General features: G+C 40.2%; 1 protein-coding gene, 3 non-coding genes and 1 pseudogene across 4 annotated transcripts; all 5 read left to right on the top strand.

The window, feature by feature from the left end:
• Positions 1-4373: 4373 nt before the first annotated feature.
• Positions 4374-4534, top strand: LOC138876703 (U1 spliceosomal RNA). The gene has a single exon (XR_011402042.1). It is a non-coding gene; the product is annotated as a U1 spliceosomal RNA (small nuclear RNA).
• Positions 4535-5175: 641 nt separating this feature from the next.
• LOC138876567 (U5 spliceosomal RNA) lies at positions 5176-5290 on the top strand. Its single transcript, XR_011401913.1, has one exon. It is a non-coding gene; the product is annotated as a U5 spliceosomal RNA (small nuclear RNA).
• Positions 5291-6310: 1020 nt separating this feature from the next.
• Positions 6311-6471, top strand: LOC138876612 (U1 spliceosomal RNA). The gene has a single exon (XR_011401957.1). It is a non-coding gene; the product is annotated as a U1 spliceosomal RNA (small nuclear RNA).
• Positions 6472-7103: 632 nt separating this feature from the next.
• LOC138876581 (U5 spliceosomal RNA) lies at positions 7104-7228 on the top strand (annotated as a pseudogene).
• Positions 7229-15358: 8130 nt separating this feature from the next.
• LOC138876115 (uncharacterized) lies at positions 15359-15823 on the top strand. The gene has a single exon (XM_070155010.1). It carries the CDS (start codon positions 15359-15361, stop codon positions 15821-15823), a length of 465 nt encoding a protein of 154 aa, XP_070011111.1.
• Positions 15824-20919: the final 5096 nt, after the last annotated feature.

A 20919-nucleotide genomic window follows, 5' to 3' on the forward strand; every position in this document is an offset into this window, starting at 1 on the left:
CTGGTGTTCTTCCGCTCTCAATATTTCAGAAAATTTGGTTCTATCTTTTTTACTCTCTCCAAAATGAATTTTGTCCCTGTATATCCAGTGTATCCAGAGTATATATTGAGTGTATACCGCTCTCTCCGCCCCTTTCTTTTTTTCTTCTTCTTTTAAACTTCCAGCCTCTCTCCCTTTCCAGCTCCTCTTTTCCTTTATAATTGTATTATTTCAGCCTTTTGAAATGTTCCTCCCATGTTGTCTTTCTTTCCAACTCTTAAAAGTATTGAACAGGGTGTCCTTTGCATTGCTGATCCCCTTTTTATTAACTTAATCCCTAGACCGATCCTACCATGTTCTAGCAACTTCTTAAGTAGGTGAGATACACCTTTTCATTAAACAATTCTTAGGCTATCTTAAAGGCTTCCTAATTAATTTCAAACACAGTTGGGATTTGAATTCTTTCAGACAAATAGATATCCCAAACTTAGTTCAAACCCTCTACACTCCTCTACACACTGTTATGCAGGTCCCAAAGAAAAGAACAGAACGATTAGGCGTCAACGAGAACCAAACAGAGAACCAAACCAGATTTTCCTCTTCTTAATTTCTTTTTCTTTTCAATTTTCTTTCTAATTAAAATAAAATACAAGCTTAAATTTAACCTTGGCCAAATTATCCTATAAATATTAATTAACTCTAAGTAGTTATTATCACCAATAACTAAATACCAAATTAAAAGAAAATCACACAATTTTGACATTAAACACCAAAATGCCAAGTACGTTATTTTGTGATTTTTTTTCATTTTTTTTTGTAAAACAAATATTTACTTGGCTAATCCTAATTGCAAAATTAAATCCTAGATGCAAAGGCGACATATTTTTTGTATTTTCATTAGTTTAACAAATAAACGTGCACAGAAAATGCAAACAATAACAGAAAACACCACGACAATCCACAAAATTGCAAACAACGGAAAAATTATTTTATTTGAATTTTTTGGGAGTGATTCTCATAGGGCAAAAATCATGTGCTCACAAAAGGATTTACCCATGAAGGGTGTTATGAGATTTGGGAAGAAGGGTAAATTGAATCCTTGGTTCATTGGGCCTTTTGAGGTGCTTCGGAGGATTGGGGAGGTGGCTTATGAGCTTGCTTTGCCACCCAGCTTGTCCAGTGTGCATATGGTATTTCATGTTTCTATGCTTCTGAAGTATATTAGCGATCTGTCTCATGTTTTGGATTTTAGCACGGTTCAGTTAGACGGTGATTTGACTTATGATGTGGATCCAGTGGCTATTTTGGAGCGTCAGGTTTGAAAGTTGAGATCAAAGGATATAGCTTCAGTGAAAGTGCAGTGGAGAGGTCGGCCCGTGAAGGAGGCTACCTGGAAGACCGAGCGGGAGATGCTGAGCAGATATCCTCACCTATTTGAGGCTTCAGGTATGTTTCTTGACTCATTCGAGGACGAACGTTTGTTTAAGAGGGGGAGAATGTAACGATCCGGCCGGTCATTTCATGAGTTACCGCTCCGTTTTCCCCATTTCTGCTTTCTTATGTGTTGTTCAGCTACATTTCATCGTATCATGTTGGTTGGTTCGTGCTTGGAGTATTTTTGGAGTGTTATGAGACACATAGTCTCTTAAGTTGGTCATTTAGTTGGAAAGTTAACCGGAAGTTGACTTGAGAGTAAACGATCTCGAAATTTGGCTTTTATGGTTCGGATAGCTTCGACAGGTGATTTGGGACTTAGGAGCATGTTCGGAATATTATTTGGAGGTCCGTGGTAGATTTAGGCTTGAATTGGCGAAATTGGAATTTTGGCGCTTTCTAGTTGGTAGTGAAAATCCTGATATTGGGGTCAGAATGAAATTGCGGAAATTTGAGTAGGCATGCTATGTCATTTGTGACATGTGTGCAGATTTTCAAGTCATTCGGACGAGATTTGGTAGGATTTTTGGTCGTTTGCGGAATTCGGTAGTTTTGGAAACCTTAGGCTTGAATCCGAGGGAGTTTTGATGATTCGATATTGTTTTGAGTGTTTCGAAGGCTGGTATAAGTGTGAATAGTGATATGTGACTTGTTCGTATTTTTGGTTGAGGTCCCGGGGACCTCGGGATGAATTCAGAAGATTTTTCGGAAAGTTTGGTTTTGAAAGTGAGCAGCTTCAGCTGCTGCCCCGATCATAACCGCACCTGCGGATTGAGAACCGTAGGTGTGAGATCCCAAAAGTGCTAGAGCAGCTGCAAATGAAGGTGGAGAAAAACTTATGCTTTCCTAAAGATGAAGGTGGCGTTGGTATTAAAAGTCTTAAAGATATCTCTAATACATTAACTATCAAGAGATGGTGGAGGTTTAGAACAAAATCTTCACTATGGGCTGATTTTCTCAGAGCTAAATATTGTCCAAGAAGTTATCCTATTAAAAAGAAGTGGATCTCGGGTAACTCACAGGCTTTGAAACATTTGTTATTGGCTAGTGACAAAGCTGAAGGTAATATCAATTGGCTTATTAACTCTGGAGACTGAAACTTTTTGTGAGACAATTAGACAATGACATGTCCTTTGGCTTATAGCAATGCTAATATAGTTACCACAATTGGTAATAAGACCAATGTTCGTGGGTTTATTAGCAATGGTGGCTGGGATATGAATAAGCTACGCAACACTCTTACAAATCAAATGGTGGAAGTTATTAGCAACATCAACATGGTCAACCAACTGAAACAGATGATGATGTATGGAATGATACTGAAGATGGCCAATACTTTACTAAATCTGCCTAGCATATTGTCCGAAATTAGAGTCCTACAAATATATTTTTCAGTAAACTTTGGCATAATTCTATCCCCTTTAAATTCTCCTTTCTAACCTGAAGATTGTGTTTAGGTAAACTCCATTTTGATGAAGTGCTTGCAAGATTTGGCAACCAAATAACCTCTAGATGTTGTTGCTGTCAAATGTCTAACAATGACTCTATTCAACATACCTTTGTGGAGGGAGAAATAACTATGCATATTTGGAAATACATTGGTGCTCCTTTAGGAATCACTTACCATCAGTGGCCGATCAAGAGAGTTCTTAAAGAAAGGTGGGACATTAATCCAAAAAATGTTATCCACAAGCTTCTGTTACAAATTGCTACAGCGGTCATCTGCTGGGAACTTTGGAAAAGCTGGACGTCATGTAAATAAGGGGAGCATAAACAATTCTACAAAAGTAGGATGAAATTTCAAATTATATGGCACATTCAAGCAACCCTTCAATTTACCTATCCCAGCTATAATATAATAGGTACATGGCCTAACATTTGTAATATGATTGAAAGACTTCAACATACAGTGAATATAAAGAAAGTCACCTAGAATAAGCCTATGGTGGGTATGATCAAACTCAATACAGATGGAAGCTTTATCAGAGAAAATGGAAATGCTGACATCGGAGGTGTTGTCAGGGACAGTGATGGAGAATTTCTGATGGCTTTTTCTTTCCCTGTGCACTGTAGCAGTAACAATCTAGCTAAAGCAATGGCGGCCAACATTCCCATTAAATGGTGCACTCAACATGGTTTAAGCATGATTCATATTGAATTGGATTCCATGGTTATTGCCACCATGCTTCTCAACAGGGGAACCAACAACCTTAAATTAAAGAACATTATCATGGATACTACGCATGCTCTCAGAGAAGCTACTGTACAGATTTCTCATTGCTTTAGAGAAGCAAATCAAGTGGCCGACTTCCTCGCTAAGTTAACATCTTCTAGTGAAACTTCCACCTTCTATCACTCTCTCCAACAGATGCTAAAAGAGGCTAAGGGACTATTTCAACTGGATAGATTGCAACTTCCTCCCATGAGAAGAAGATATGATAAACGTAATTTTTTGGTAAGTTGATTGTATAGCTCGTATTGTTGAAAGGAACTTAGGCTATTTCCTTTCTTTCATTGGTTGTAGAGGTAAGATCCATGTCCCCTCTATTTTGTACTATTTTATTTATATATAGACATGATAGGGGTATTGCCTAACCCCCACACCAAAGGCTACTATAATACAATCTTACAAAAAGTTTTCTTTTAAAGTTAACTTCTACCTATAAATAAAACCAGATTAATCTCCATCTAAAGTCATTCTGCCCGTTTTCATATTTTGGTGTGTTATGTTAAATTGAAGGGGAGAAAGGAAAGCAAGGGGTTTATATGTTTGCACATAAAATTTTTATATGGATAAGCATCTTATTTATACTTGAAATGAACAACATTCAGTGGCAATATATTGTTTTGGAGAGAATATAAGAAGGATATATTAAGCAAAAGAAGTTTCTCATCGGCTGGCAAAGAGAAAAACAAAGAGTTGGAGGGGTATAGAAGCATGTCAAGGAGCAACTTGTAACATACTTACCTTGACGGGGTCAATGGACGATCAATAAGACCCATGGCCTAGGTTGGTGATTTCCATTGCACTTTGGAGGGGTGCCCGCCTAAGGTCGACCCAAGTGGCTGAGTCTACGTCATAATTTATTTTAGTGGGGGCCAGCGTTCGCGCAGCCCCTACCCAATTCTTCACCTAAAATTTTTTGCTCAATATGTTTTATACATTGTCTAATGGGGAAGAATTCTCACAATGAATTTTTTTCTACCGAAAGAAAGCCATCTTAATCATAAAAAATGCAATTCAACAACCTGCAGCTTCTCTGTTTTCTGCAGTTCAAACACTAGAAAGACAAAACCTTCATTGTAGGTTCAAGACCAACATATTCTATGCAACATTTTATCATAATCAGGTTATGAGCATCTATTTCTTCCCAATCAGCAAGAAATTGAAACAAATCCAAGCTTAAATACTATGCAAATGAATCAAACGATGAAGGAGAGACAGAATAGCAAAGCAGATTCTATTTGAGATGTAGACTTTCAACCATATCATAAACAATAAAAAACCCAGTGTAATCACGAAGAACCTGAAATGAATAAAAGCTTAAAGTAACTATGCCAATGAATCAAACGACAGAGCAGAACGATCCGCAAAGTCGCTTATATTTAAATGTATACTTTAAACCACAGAGTAAGTGAAGGAAACAGCGAAGAGACTAAAGTGGAATAAGAGATGCAACTCCCACATCGAAAAATAAAGAGTAAGCCCAAACTTCTTGTTAGGTATAAAAATTTAGCATAAGTGAAGTGCAAAACTCATGCAGCCACGCAGTGAGCACAAAGCGAACTATTCTTTCGCCTTTTACTAAAGAATACCGTGTGGACGCTGCATTTAGTGGCATACGCTTATTTTTGGAGGGGTTCTCAATTGAGTTCCCCCTACAATTCCAGTTATAATCTTTAATGTTTAATAGGGATATAAGTGGGAATTAACTGGCAAACTTTCTGGGTTAAATAATAAGTTAATCTTTTTGAATGAAAATGATATTTATTACTGTAGTTGCGAGTAACTTTCACTTCTCTATCTTATATAAACAGATACTCACCATCTGAAACTATTTAGGGAGTTCTTCCCTTGTATATATATGAAATAAGTTTGTATATAAAAATAAAAGCCGAGTAAGTATCAGATTATCTAGTGGAATGCACATTATATTCCGTAATCGTTGATTATATCACTATGTTCTTCGTTAAGAGACTTTGCAGTAATCATATGTTTTTTTTATAATCTTAGGTTGTATGTATAGAACACCCTTAATCCAGCACAGTAACAGTCATTTAACTTTGTCATTGAAGATGGATCACTTGATTTGTTCATATTATTACTAGGGAGAAAATTTCCTCAGCTGAGAGTATGACATGTTACGAAAAATGAAACCTATAAGGGGAACTGAAAAGAGAAAAGATAGTTAATTCTTAAGATGGCTAGAGTTTTAATCTTTTCTTGTATTTGTTTAACAGTAGGAAAGTATACAGAAGCAACAAGAGTTAAAATAGCCTTTCGTGTGCAATATTAAGTATTATAATAGTACAAATAGTGCAATTGTATTATAATAGTACAATCTTACAAAAAGTTCTTTTAAAGTTAACTTCTACCTATAAACAAAACCAGATTAATCTCCATCTAAAGTCATTCTGCCCGTCTTCATATCTTGGTGTGTTACATTAAATTGAAGGGGAGAAAGGAAAGCAAGGGGTTTATATGTTTGTACATAAAATTATTATATGGATAAGCATCTTAATTGTACTTGAAATAAACAACATTCAGTATCAATAAATCATTACAGAGAAAATATTAGAGGAAAGCTTAAGTAATAAGATGTCCCTCATCGGCTGGCTGAAGGAAAAACAAAGAGTTGGAGGGGTATAGAACTATGGCAAGGAGCTTCATGGAAACATACTTACCTGGACGGGGTCAATGGGCGATCAATAAGACCTATGACCTAGGTTGGTGACCTCCATTACACTTTGGAGGGGTGCCTGCCTAAGGTCGACCCAAGTGGTCGAGTCTACGTCATAATTTGTGGTAGTGGGGGCCTGCGTTCGCGCGGCCCCTACCCAATTCTTCACCTAAAATTTTCTGGTCAATGGGTTTTAAATTGTCTAATGGCCCGGAATTCCCACAATTGAGTTTTATTTTTCTACTCGAAAGAAAGCCATCTTAATGTAACTATAAAGGATGCAATTCAAACAACCCGCAGCTGTTCTGTTTTCTGCAATTCAATCACTAGAAGACAAAAACCATCATTGGAATTTCAAGATATTTAGTCGAACGCATTCTATGCAACTTTTCATGATATGAGCTTCTATTTCTTCCTAGCAATAAACGGAAACAAATCGAAGCTTAAATAGGCAAATGAATCAAACGATGGAGACATAATAGCAAAGCTGTTTCCATTTGAAATGTAGACTTTCAACCATATCATGCAACAACAGAAAACCCAGTGTTATCACCAAGAACCTGAAATGAATAAAGCAACTATGCGAATGAATCAAACGATAGAGCAGAACGATCCGGAAAGTCGCTTATATTTAAAATGTATATTTTAAACCACAGAGTAAGTGAAGGAAACAGTGAAGAGACTAAAGTGGAATAAGAGAGGTGACTCCCACATCGTAAAATAAAGAGTAAGCCCAACCTTCTTGTTAGGTATAAAAAATTAGCATAAGTGGAAGTGCAAAACTCACACAGCCACGCAGTGAGCACAAAGCGAACTATTCTATCGCCTTTTACTAAAGAATACTGTGTGCGCTGCATAGGGGTTCTCAATTTGAGTGCCCCCAATAATTCAAGTATAATATTTAAGAGTTGTTTCCTACTTACGCTAGTAAAATATGAGGTTTTGTGTAAAGGGAAATTTAGAATTTAAGTTCCATTGGTGGTTTTTAGTGTTGAATTTATATTTGTTAGGACCGAAATAATCAGGTGTCATGCGGAATATAGCAAAACAAACCTTGAACGACGATAAATCATACAACAAAGGAGAAATATACCAACATTTAACGTGGTTCGGTTAACTGACCTACGTCCACCGCGGAGATGAGCAATCCACTATATAAAAAAAGAGTACAAAATATCGAGAGAACAACCTCACGAAGAGGCAAACACAAGTGATACACTAGCACTTGTCCCATAAAGTTCTCCCCCTAAACACGACTCTTTACCCTATATGGCTACATTGTGGATGCTACTGAATGAGAAGGAAAGATCCTCAATTTATAGAAGTCCAAACTTTTTCCTACAAGAAAAAAGACTAGCCAAGTATAGGAGAATTATAATTTCCTTCTACAAAAAGGAAAACCCAATTAAGGTAATTATATTGCCCTTTCCTTCAACAAATAGGAAAACCAAATATGGTAAGAAAATTATGGCAAACACCTAACAATTCTCCCCCTTGGCCGGAATTTTCTGACAAAATAAACTTGATCCACCTTCTTCACATAGCCTTCAACAGGTTGTATCTCCAAATCTCCACCACAAAGTTTGTCTCAACGTGTGTAGCACACCGGTCAAATTTCTCAGATAAAAATCACGATTATCGTCAAATATGTTGAGGCTAAAACTGAACCCGCCAAGATGAACCTATCTTGAACCTCGCTCTGATACCACTTGTTAGGACCGAAATAATCAGGTGTCATGCGGAATCTAGCAAAGCAAACCTTGAGCGACGATAAATCATACAACAAAGGAGAAATATACCAAAAGTGACACAAACATTTAACGTGGTTCGGTCAACTGACCTACGTCCACCGCGGAGATGAGCAATCCACTATATGAAAAAGAGTACAAAATATCGAGAGACACTAGAGAAGGAAAGAAAGCTGAAAATAACGAGAACAATATTGCTGCTATTGTTCGAGATGACCTTTTTGCTTATGATGAAAACGTCATCAATTTGGTATCCCATGAGACAAGCTGGATAGTAGATTCTGGAGCTACCTCACATGTCACACCAAGAAAAGATTTTTTCTCATCTTATACTTATGTTGATTCTGGAGTGTTAAAGATGGGTAATGCAGTGAAGTTAAGGTGTTTGGTGTTGGCACAGTTTGTTTGAAAACTAATAATGGTTCAATGTTAGTTCTTCAAGATGTCAAGCATGCTCCAGACTTCCCTTTCAATTTGATCTCCGCAGGAATATTAGACGATGAAGGTTACCATAATGCCCTCTTTAATGGCCAATGGAAGCTCACCAAGTGCTCGTTAGTAGTAGCTCGAGGAGTAAAGTCTGATCAATTATATGTGACACAAGGCTCTATTCTTAATGACTCCATAAATCTGGTGGAAAGTGATACTTTATCATAATTGTGGCACCGAAGACTGAGTCATATGAGCGAGAGGGGGATTACGTGTTTGGCTAAGAAAAGTTTGCTTTCTGTAGTGAAACAAGCAAAGCTGAAAAGGTGTATTCATTGTTTAGCTGGCAAACAGAAAAGGGTTTCCTTTCATAGCCATCCTACCTCAAGAAAGCCCGATTTATTGGAGCTAGTACACTCTGATTTGTGTGGTCCCTTTAAAGTAAAGTCAAAAGGTGGTGCACTTTACTTTGTGACCTTCATTGATGATCATTCTCGTAAGCTCTGGGTGTATCCTTTGAAATCTAAAGATCAAACACTTAGCGTGTTTAAGGAATTTCAGGCCTTAGCTGAGAGACAGACGGGGAAGAAATTAAAATGTATTCGTACTGACAATGGTGATGAATATTGTGGTCCATTTGATAACTATTGCAAGGAAAAAGGAATTCGTCATCAGAAAACTCTGCCCAAGACACCTCAATTGAATGGTTTGGCAGAGAGGATGGATATAACTCTAGTTGAGAGAGTTAGATGCTTACTTTCAGAGGCTAAACTTCCAAATACATTTTGGGTGGAAACACTTAACACTGTTGCCTATGTTATCAATTTGTCTCCTGCAGTTGCTTTGGATGGTGATGTCCCAGACAAAGTTTGGTTTGCCAAAAATATTTCTTATAATCATCTGAGAGTTTTTGGGTGTAAAGCTTGTGTGCATGTTCCTAAAGATGAGAGATCGAAACTGGATGTCAAAACTAAGCAGTGCATCTTTATTGGTTATGGTCAAGATGAGTTTGGGTATCATTTTTATGATCCAGTTGACAATAAAATTATTAGAAGTCGTGATGCAATATTCTTTGAAGACCAAACTATTGAAGATATTGACAAAGCCGAGAAGATAGATTCTCAGAGTAATGAGAGCTTAGTTGATATTGATCCAGTTTCAATTGCTAAGGCACCTATTGCACATGAAGGAACACAAGACAATGATGGAGATAGTGATCAAGATCAAAATGATCATCATGGTGTAGATGTTATGGATTCTCCAGTTGATGAAGTTGTGGTTGATCAGCAACCAATTCTTACACAGGTAACTACTTCAAATGCTCCTGAAACCTCTCTTAGAAGATCTACAAGGGAGAAGCAAAAATCCATGCGATATCCTCCTGAAGAGTATTGTACTTTTGACTGACATGGGAGAATCTGAGAATTATGATGAAGCCATGCAAGATACTAACAAAGATCAGTGGATCGAAGCGATGGAAGATGAGATGAAGTCACTCCATGAGAATGACACATATGAGTTAGTGAAATTGCCGAAAGGTAAGAGAGCTTTATCTAACAATATTATGGGTTCATATTTATTATTTGTTAGTATAATATTTAATGATTTTGTATAGGATTTTATTTTCCACTATTATTTCAGTTAAAAGTGGTACAACCATTGGTTTATTTCGTATTGTCTTTGTGAGGATTTCATGTTTTTTGACCAAATCAGTGAAACAATTTAATTATTTTTTCTCATGTAGGATGAGACTCCACTAAGAACAAACTTGTTTCTCCAAGAGTTGTATCTTAATACATATACTTTTCCATATACAAAAAATCTATTGATGAAAAAAGTCTCAAGATCTTGTTCCCTCTCATTTGCAAATATTTGTTGTAATTACAATCTCAAAGGTTTATCTTCTTTTTTTCAGTTAAAACTTCAACTTGTTAACAACTTACAAAGAACCAGATTAATCTCAATCAACTTCCAACCCTCCCTTTTCTCATATTCCAGTTACATGTTCTGTTGTGCTGTAAAACTGAAGAAAAGAAAGGAAAGAATGGGGAAAACGTAGCAAAAATTGAAAGACATGGCCTTTTTCTTTCTTTCTTTATATATTAAGTAGGAAATTTCAATTTTCTACCAGTCAAAGACAAATCATGCCACACCCCTTTTCTACACCCCCCACAGAATATGTGTTTTTATGGATTGTGGGTTTAAGAGTTTTTCCGATTAAAGTGACAAAACTTGAGTAGGGATTATTTTATTGTTTAGAGTCGCCACTTGGAGTTGATTTTTTGGGTGTTCCAAGTCACCTTTTGTTTGAATCCCTGGTCAAAGGAAGGTTCGACTCTATTATTATTGGTCTGCGAAAATAAAGTTCGGATAAAGAATTCCGTTGACCAGGGAGAATGTGTAAGGCATTCCCCGAGTCCCGTGGTTCTAGCACGGTCGCTTTATTGACTTAAACTTGGCTTGAATTAATTTTGGACAAATTGATATTTATATGCTTTTTATATTTTTACCTTGCCGCTTTTATATCTAGATTATTAGGAAAATTAAAGAAAATTTTGAATAATAAGATGTCATAACCACACTACGTAAGCGAATGCGTGATCGAGACGAAATTTATTAATTTTATCATAATGGCGCTACGCAAGCGAATCCGCAGTTATGACAAGGTGTGACGATCCGGTCGGTCGTCTCAAGAATTTACGCTCTGATACCCTATTAACTACTTTTCCCGAGTTTATTTCAGCTATTTTGATTTGACGGGATATTCGGTTTTGAATTTCGCAGAGTTTTGGGACACTTAGTCCCTAAATAAGAGCTTAAGTGTTGGAAAGTTGACAGTAGTTGGAACAGTGTGAAGACGGCCTCGGAATGGAAATTTGATGGTTCCATTAGCTATGTTGGGTGATTTCGGGCTTATGGGCGTGTTCGGATTGTGTTTTGGAGGTCCGTAGCTAATTTAGGTCATAACCGCACCTGCGAGTGCACAAGCGGTGGATCAATCACAGAAGCGGAAATGGGGAAGTTTAGTAGGGACCGCAGAAGCGGTAAGATTCAGCAGGAGCGGTACCACATCTGAGGATGAGGAGTGGCAGATGTAGAAGATGGGTTTTAAGTGAGAAGTCGCAGATGCACCAGTATTTCGCAGAAGCGGGACCGCAAAAGAAGGGCCGCAAAAGCTTGACCGCAGATGCGGTAACAACTAGGTAGAAATATGAAATTTCGAGGGTTTAGTTTCAAAAGTTGGAAAGTCGATTTGGAGCTCGGGAGAGGGCGATTTTGGGAGGAAATTGAAGAGAAGATCAATGTATAATAATTCTTTAACCCTTTCTAGTTATATTCCATCAATCTATAGTTAGTTTCATCGTTTAATTTCGGATTGGAGATGAAGATTGGGGAGAAGTTGGAAGAAAGTTCTTAGACATAGAATTCGACTTTTGATTGGGAATTTGACATTAGATTTGGATAATTTTGGTATGCATGAACTCGTGAGAGTATGAGGATTCTGAAAATATAAATTTTATCCGATTCCGAGACGTGGGCCCGAGGGGCGTTTTGGTCATTTTTCCTAATTTCGCTATTAGCTTAGAATTTAATTGTAGAATTAGTTACTTGAAGTGTTATTTACATTATGCAATTGAATTGAATAGATTTGTGCCATTTGGAGTCGAGTACTCGTGGCAACAACGTGGTCTCAGGTTGATTATTGAGCCGCTTCGAGGTAAGTAGCCTGTCTAACCTTGTGTGGGGACCTTCCCCTTAGGATTTGGTATATTTGATGTTTGAAATGCCTTGTACGTGAGGTGACGAGTGCGTACTTGATCTAATTGTTGAAAATTCGGTTTTCTTTAAGTAATTTCAATTGTGTTCCTTTTCCTGTTTCATTTTACTTGAAATTTAAACCTGCTGTTAACTTAGAAAAACATGTCTAATTGACTTAACTGTTTATTTGCTTAAACTGTCTTAATTGAATTATGTGAAGCATGTTAGATTAGAAGTACCTGGTTACTTGATATGAAATTGAGTTTAATTGAGTATTCTTGTATTGCTACTGTGTGTTTTACTTTGGGACTCTGGGACGGCATCCTGGGAGATCCCCTGTACATATTTATGATTTGAACTGAGGTGCGGGATACCGAGAGATCCCTGGCATGTATATTGAGGATACCAAAAAATCCTCGGGATACCAAGAGATTCCTAGCATATATTGAGGATACCGAGAGATCCTCGGGATACCAAGAGATCCCTGACATATATTGAGGGTACAAAGAGATCCTCAGGATATTGAGAGATCCCCGGTTATTTCCTTGTGATTTTTTTGCCTATATTTCAGTTATTGAATTCCTTGTTTTCCTGTATTAAATTCTTAGTGTTAGTTTTCGACTGTACTGCTTATCTTATACTGTCACATCTTATATTTTTATTTTGTCTCAGTAGGGCCCCGACCTTCCTTGTCACTACCAGACCAAGGTTAGGCTTGGCACTTACTGAGTACCGTTGTGGTGTACTCATGCCCTTTCTGCGCATGTTTTTCATGTGCAGATAGATACCTTGACTCAGACTTACTATCTTTGAGGCGAGGCGACCCTTGGAAGACTTCGAGGTATATCTGCCGCGTCCGCATACCGAGGAGTCTCTCTCTATTCTCTCTTGTAGTTACAACCCTTCTGTATTTACTTGTTCTAGACTATTCTAGAGTTAGAGCACTATGTAATATCCTTAGCTTCTGATTCGTGGGTTTCCGAGTTTTGGGAGAGATATATATTGGATTTGATAGTTATATTTTGTATTCCTAGCGGCACTTTTAAAACGCTGTTTTATTAAATTATTTCTGTTTTAAATTGTATTCTTCTTCAAATTGGTTCATCTTCCGCGATTTAGGCTTACCTAGTCGTAGAGACTAGGTGCCGTCACAATGGTTCACGGAGGGCGAACCGGGGTCGTGACAAGTTGGTATTAGAGCTCTAGGTTGATAGGAGTCATGGATCACAAGCTGGTTTATTAGAGTCTTGCTGATCGGTACAGAGACGTTTGCACTTATCTACGAGAGGCTATGTAACCGTTAGGAAAATTCCATTTCATTTGATTTACTTGTCGTGTGAGATTTTGTTATCACAATTCTAAACTTCTATCTTCTATTCTCTCACATATGGTAAGGACACGCGATACCCAAGATGATTAGGCACCCACACCCCTACTGCAACCGTCAGAGGTAGGGGACGAGGTAGAGGCCGAGAACGCACACGTGGTGCAGCTAGAACACCTGCGCAAGCTGCCGCCGAGGTACCACCAGCAGTTCCAACCGGAGTCCAGACACCTGATATGCCTACTACTACCACTACTCCATCTCTTCAGGAGACTCTGGCACAGTTCATGAGCATGTACACCACTTTGGCTCAAGCAAGGTTGCTTCCCCTTCTTGCAGCTACGTCTCAGGCCGGGGGAGGAGCACAGACTCCTGCCGCCCACACCCCTGAGAAGAGAGTGCATGTTGAGCAGGTCCCTGAGATTATTCCTGTACAGCCTGCAGTCCGAGATCAGCCCGAGGACAGGGCAACAACTTCCGAGGATGAGCAGTTGAGGCTTTTGAGGTTCAAGAAGTACAAGCCTCCTTTATTCAGTGGTCTAGCATCGGATGATGCTCTGTGATTTCTAGATGAGTGTTACTGCATTCTCCGTACCATGGGTATATCAGGATCGAGCAGGGTTTCCTTCACTACTTTCCAGCTTCGAGGGGCCGCCTATGAGTGGTGGCGCACCTATGAGTTAGATAGACCGGATGAGCTTGCTTCACTGACTTGGACTCAGTTTTCAGATCTGTTCCTGAGAGAGTATGTTCCTTAGAGCCTTAGGGATGCATGGCACACAAAGTTTGAGCATTTGCGCCAGGGTGCCATGACTGTCTCAGAGTATGCTGTCTGTTACACTAGTTTGGCTAGACATGCCCCAGCCTTGGTTTCTACTGTTCAGGAGTGGGTTCGCTGATTTATTAAGGGCCTTATTCCCAGCATCAGGTCTAGCATGACTCGTGAGTTAGAGATGGATATTTCTTATCAGCAAGTGGTGAGCATTGCTAGGAGGATTGAGGGTATGCATGCTATAGAGAGAGAGGAGTGGGAGGCCAAGAGGTTTCGAGAGTCGGGCCATTTCTCTGGTGCCTGTGCCCCAGCAGCGGGTCGTCATGGTAGGGGTTATATGAGTCGCCCTGTCCATTCAGCTCTTCCAGCAGCCAGCAGTATTCCAGCTCCTCCTAGACCTCAGTAGCCTTATTATGTACCTCCGGTATCTAGTGTGCCTCCTGCACGGGGTGCTTTCAGAGGTCAGTCCAGTAGACCTGGCCCAAGCCAGTCACAGCCACCACGTCCTCCCAGAGCTTTCTTTGAGTGTGGTGACACACGCCATGTGGTGAGGGATTACCCTAGACTTGGGAGGAGTGCACCTCCATAGACTTATCAACCACAGCGTGCCCCGCAGAGTTCTCAGGCTATGGTTACAGCTCCAGTTGCTACCCTACCTACTCAGCCAGCCAGAGGTAGAGGTCGAGGAGGTAGAGATCTCCCTAGAGGGGGAGGCCAGGCCAGATACTATGCCCTTCCTGCTCGTACCGAGGCTGTTGCCTCTGATTCTGTCATCACAGGTATTATATTGGTCTGTCACAGAGATGCATCGGTTCTATTCGATCCAGGCTCCACTTACTCTTATGTGTCTTCTTATTTTGCTCCGCATTTGGGTGTATCTCAGGATTCCTTGAGTTCCCCTATTTATGTTTCTACTCCTGTGGGAGATTCTCTTGTTGTGGACCGCATTTATCGGTCGTGTTTGGTTTCTCTTAGTGGTTTCGAGACCAGAGCCAATTTATTGTTGCTAAGCATGGTAGATTTTGATAATGTCTTGGGTATGGACTGGTTGTCGCGCCATTATGCTATTCTTGACTGTCACGTCAAAACCATGACATTGGCTATGCCAGGTGTACCGCATATTGAGTGGAGGGGTACTTTAGATCACACTCTTAGTAGAGTTATTTCTTTTCTTAAATCTCCGCATATGGTTAATAAGGGATGTGACACGTATTTAGCCCATGTGAGAGATGTTAGTATTGATACCCCTTCGGTTGAATCAGTTCCAGTAGTACGGGATTTTCCCAATGTGTTTCCAGCTGATCTTCCAAGTATGCCGCCTGATAGAGATATTGATTTTGGAATTTATCTATTGCCGGGCACTCAGTCTATTTCTATTTCTCCATATCGTATGACTCCTCCTGAGTTGAAAGAGTTGAAGGATCAATTAGAGGAATTACTTGATAAGGGTTTTATTCGGCCCAGTGTATCACCTTAGGGGTGCTCTTGTCTGGTTTGTGAAGAAAAAGGATGGTTCTATGCGTATGTGTATTGATTATTGCCAGTTGAACAAAGTTATAGGTAAGAATCGTTATCCTTTGCCTCATATTAATGATTTTTTGACCAGCTTTAGGGTGCATGAGTGTTTTCTAAGATTGACTTGCGCTCAGGTTACCATCAGTTGAAGATTCGGGAGCCAGATATCCCGAAGACTACTTTTAGGACTCGGTATGGTCATGACGAGTTCCTTATTATGTCATTTGGGCTGACCAATGTCCCAACAGCCTTTATGCATTTGATGCACAGTGTGTTCTGGCTGTATTTTGACTCATTCGTCATTGTGTTTATTGATGATATTTTTGTGTATTCCTGGAGTCGGGAAGATCATGAACAACACCTAAGGACTGTGCTTTAGATTCTGAGAGAGAAGAAGTTATATACTAAGTTCTTGAAATGTGAGTTTTGTTTGGATTCAGTGGCATTCCTAGGTCACGTGGTGACGAGTGAGGGTATTCAGGTGGATCTAAAGAAAATAGAGACCGTGCAGAGTTGGACCACTATCCTCAGCTATAGAGATCCGCAGTTTCCTTGGCTTGGCGGGTTACTACCGCCGTTTTGTTAAGGGTTTTTTATTGATTGCAGCCTCTATGACCAGACTGACCTAGAAGGGTGCTCCGTTCTAGTGGATGGAGGAGTGTGAGGCGAGATTTCAGAAGCTCAAGACAGCTTTGACTACAACCCCAATTTTGATACTACCTACAGATTCGGGGTCTTATACGGTCTACTGTGATGCCTCGAGGATTGGCCTTGGGGCGGTGTTGATGCAGGGCGGTAGGGTGATTGTCTACATATCCAGATAGTTAAAAGTACATGAGAAGAATTACCCTGTCCACAACCTTGAGTTACCTGCCATTGTTCACGCCCTTAAGATCTGGCGCCATTACTTATACGGGGTTCCTTGTGAGATTTGTAGTGACCATCGGAGCTTGCAGCACTATTCAAGCAAAAGGATCTAAATTTGCGCCAGAGGAGGTGGTTAAAGTTGCTGAAGGACTATGATATCACTATTTTGTATCACCCGGGCAAGGCCAATGTGGTGGCCGATGCTTTGAGTTGCCGGGTAGAGGGTTTGGGGAGTTTAGCTTATTTACCAGCATCGGAGAGACCTATGATGATGGATGTTCAGGCCTTAGCCAGCCAGTTTGTGAGATTGGATCTTTCGGAGCCCAGTTGGGTTCTAGCTTGCGTGGTTTCTCGGTCTTCCTTATTTGATCGTATCAGGGAGCATCAGTATGATGACCCTCATTTGCTTGTTCTCAAGGACAAGTTTGATCACGGTGATGCCAGAGATGTGACTATTGGCGATGACGGTGTATTAAGGATGCATGGTCGGATTTGTGTACCCAATATTGATGGGCTTCGTGAGTTGATTCTAGATGAGGCCCATAGCTTGCAGTATTCCATTCATCTGGGTGCCGCGAAGATGTATCAGGATTTGAGGCAACACTACTGGTAGAGGCGGATGAAGAAGGACATAGTTGGATTTGTAGCTCGGTGCCTCAACTGTCAGCAGGTGAAGTATGAGCACCAAAGACCGGGTGGATTGCTTCAGCAGATAGAAATTTTGGAGTGGAAGTGAGAGCGGATCACCATGGACTTTGTAGTTGGGCTCCCATGGACTTTGAGAAAGTTCGACGCTATTTGGGTGATTGTGGATCGGCTGACCAAGTCTGCTCACTTTATTCCTGTGTGTACTACTTATTCTTCGGAGTGGTTGGCGCAGATTTACATCCGGGAGATTGTACGTCTGCATGGTATTTTAGTGTCCATCATTTCAGATAGGGTACTCAGTTCACATCACAGTTCTGGAGAACCGTTTAGCATGATTTGGGTACTCGGGTAGAGTTGAGTACAGTATTTCACCCTCAGATGGACGGACAGTCCGAGCACACTATTTAGATTCTTGAGGATATGCTCCGTGCGTGTGTGATCGAGTTTAGAGGGTCTTGGGATCAGTTCTTACCATTGGCGGAGTTTGCTTACAACAACAGCTATTAGTCGAGCATTCAGATGGCACCGTATGAGGCTTTATATGGTAGACATTGTAGATCCCCGGTGGGTTAGTTTGAGCTGGGTAGGCCAGATTATTGGGCACAGACGTGGTTCAGGATGCTTTGGAGAAGGTCAAGGTGATTCAGGATAGACTCCGTACACCCCAGTCCAGACAGAAGAGTTACGCGGACCGGAAGGTTCATGATGTTTCCTATATGGTTGGAGCGCGGGTTTTGCTTCGGGTTTCGCCTATGAAGGGCATTATGAGATTTGGGAAGAAGGGAAAGTTGAGCCTGAGGTTTATTGGGCCTTTTGAGATATTGAGGCGCGTTGGGGAGGTTGTTTATGAGCTTGCCTTACCTCCCAGCTTGGCAGGAGTTCATCCGGTATTTCTTGTCTCGATGCTCTGGAGGTATCACGACGATCCGTCGCATGTGTTGGATTTTAGTTCGGTCCAGTTGGATAAGGATATATCTTATGTTGAAGAGCTAGTGGCAATATTGGACACACAGGTTAGAAAGCTGAGGTAAAAGAACATTGCATCGGTAAAGGTTTAGTAGCGGGGTCAGCCAGTTGAGGAGGCGACCTGGGAGACCGAGCAGGATATGCGTAGCTGTTACCCTCATCTTTTCACTACTTCAAGTATGTCTTTATTCTCATTCGAGGACGAACAAATGTTTAAGTGTAGGAGGATGTGACGACCCGGCCGGTCGTCTTAAGAATTTACACTCTGATCCCCTATTAACTACTTTCCCCGAGTTTATTTCTGCTATTTTGATTTGTCGGGATGGTCGGTTTTGAATTTTAAAGATTTTTTGGACACTTAGTCCCTAAATAAGAGCTTAAGTGTTGGAAAGTTGACCGTAGTCAGAACAGTGTGAAGACGGCCTCGGAATGGAAATCGGATGGTTTCGTTAGCTCCGTTGGGTGATTTCGGGCTTAGGGGCATGTTCAGATTGTGTTTTGGAGGTCCATACCTAATTTAGGCTTGAAATGCCGAAAGGTCGAATTTTGAAGTTTTTCGGTTCGATAGTGAGATTTTGATCCGAGGGTCGGAATGGAATTCCGGAAGTTGAAGTAGCTCTGTAGTAATGAATGTGACGTGTGTGCAAAATTTCATGTCATTCAGACGAGGTTTGATAGGTTTTTTGATCGAAAGCGTATTTTTAGAGTTTTTGGGATTCTTAGGCTTGAATTCGATGAAAAATAGATGTTTTGATGTTGTTTTGAGCGTTCCAAAGGTTGGAACAAGTTTGAATGAAGTTATGGGAATGTTGGTAGGTTTGGTTGAGGTCCCGGAGGCCTCAGGATGATTTCGGATGGTTGACGGAAAGATTTTTGGAATTTGGAGTTTGCAGCTTCAGCTGTTTTTCTGTCATAACCGCACCTGCGAGTGTGGGACCGCCGGTGCGGAGCCGCAGAAGCGGCGGATCAATCACAGAAACGGAAATGGGGAAGGTTAGCAGGGACCGCAGAAGCGGTAGGATTTCCGCAGGAGCGGTACCGCATCCACGGATGGGGAGTCGCAGATACGGAAGATGGGTTTTAAGTGAGAAGTCGCAGATGCGACTAGTGTTGCGCAAAAGCGGGACCGCAGATGCGGTAACAGCTGGGTAGAAATATGAAATTTCGAGGGTTTAGTTTCAAAAGTTGGAAATTCGATTTAGAACTCGGGAGAGGGCGATTTTGGGAGGAAATTGAAGAGGAGATCCATGGGTAACAATTCTTTAACCCTTTATAGTTAGTTTCATCATTTAATTTCGAATTGGAGATGAAGATTGGGGAAAAGTTGGAAGAAAGTTCTTAGACCTAGAATTCGAATTTTGATTGGGAATTTGACCTTAGATTTGGATAATTTTGGTATGCATGAATTCGTGAGAGTATGAGGATTCTAAAAATATAAATTTTACCCGATTCCGAGACGTGGGCCTGTGGGTGTTTTGGTCATTTTTCCTAATTTCACGTATTAGCTTAGAATTTAATTGTAGAATCAGTTACTTGAAGTGTTATTTACATTATGCAATTGAATTAAATAGATTTGGGTCATTTGGAGTCGATTACTCGTGGTAAGAACGTGGTCTCGGGTTGATTATTGAGCTGCTTCGAGGTAAGTGGTTTGTCTAACTTTGTGTGGGGGACGGATTTGGTATTTTTAATGTTTGAAATGCCTTGTACGTGAGGTGACGAGTGCATACTTGAGCTAATTGTTGAAAATTCGGTTTTCTTTAAGTAGTTTCAATTGTGTTCCTTTTCCTGTTTCAGTTTACTTGAAATTTAAACCTGCTGTTAACTTAGAAAAAGCATGTCTAATTGACTTAACTGTTTATTTGCTTAAACTGTCTTAATTGAATTATGTGAAGCATGTTAGATTAGAAGTACCTATTTACTTGATACGAAATTGAGCTTAATTGAGTATTCTTGTGTTGCTGCTGTGTGTTTTACTTTGGGACTACGAGACGGCATCCCGGGAGATCCCATGTACATATTTATGATTTGAACTGAGGTGCGGGATACCGAGAGATCCCTGACACGTATATTGAGGATACCAAGAGATCCTCGGGATACCAAGAGATCCCTAGCATATATTTAGGATATCGAGATATCTTCGGGATACCAAGAGATCCATGGCATATATTGAGGGTACTAAGAGATCCTCGGGATACTGAGAGATCCCCGATTATTTCCTTGTGATTGTTTTTGCCTCTGTTTCAGTTATTGAATTCCTTGTTTTCCTTTATTAAATTCTTAGTGTTAGTTTTCGACTGCTTATCTTATACTGTCATATCTTATTTTTTTATTTTATTTCAGTAGGGCCCTTACCTTCCTCGTCACTACTCGACCGAGGTTAGGCTTGGCACTTACTAAGTACCGATGTGGTGTACTTATACCCTTTCTGTGCATGTTTTCATGTGCAGACCCAGGTACCTTGACTCAGACCAACCATCCTTGAGGCGAGGCGACCCTTCAGAGACTTCTAGGTATATCTGCCACGTCGGTAGACCGAGGAGTCTCTCTCTATTCTCTCTTGTAGTTACAACCCTT

This window comes from Nicotiana sylvestris, chromosome 8 (genome assembly GCF_000393655.2).
Source record: "Nicotiana sylvestris chromosome 8, ASM39365v2, whole genome shotgun sequence".
Lineage (NCBI taxonomy): Eukaryota > Viridiplantae > Streptophyta > Magnoliopsida > Solanales > Solanaceae > Nicotiana > Nicotiana sylvestris.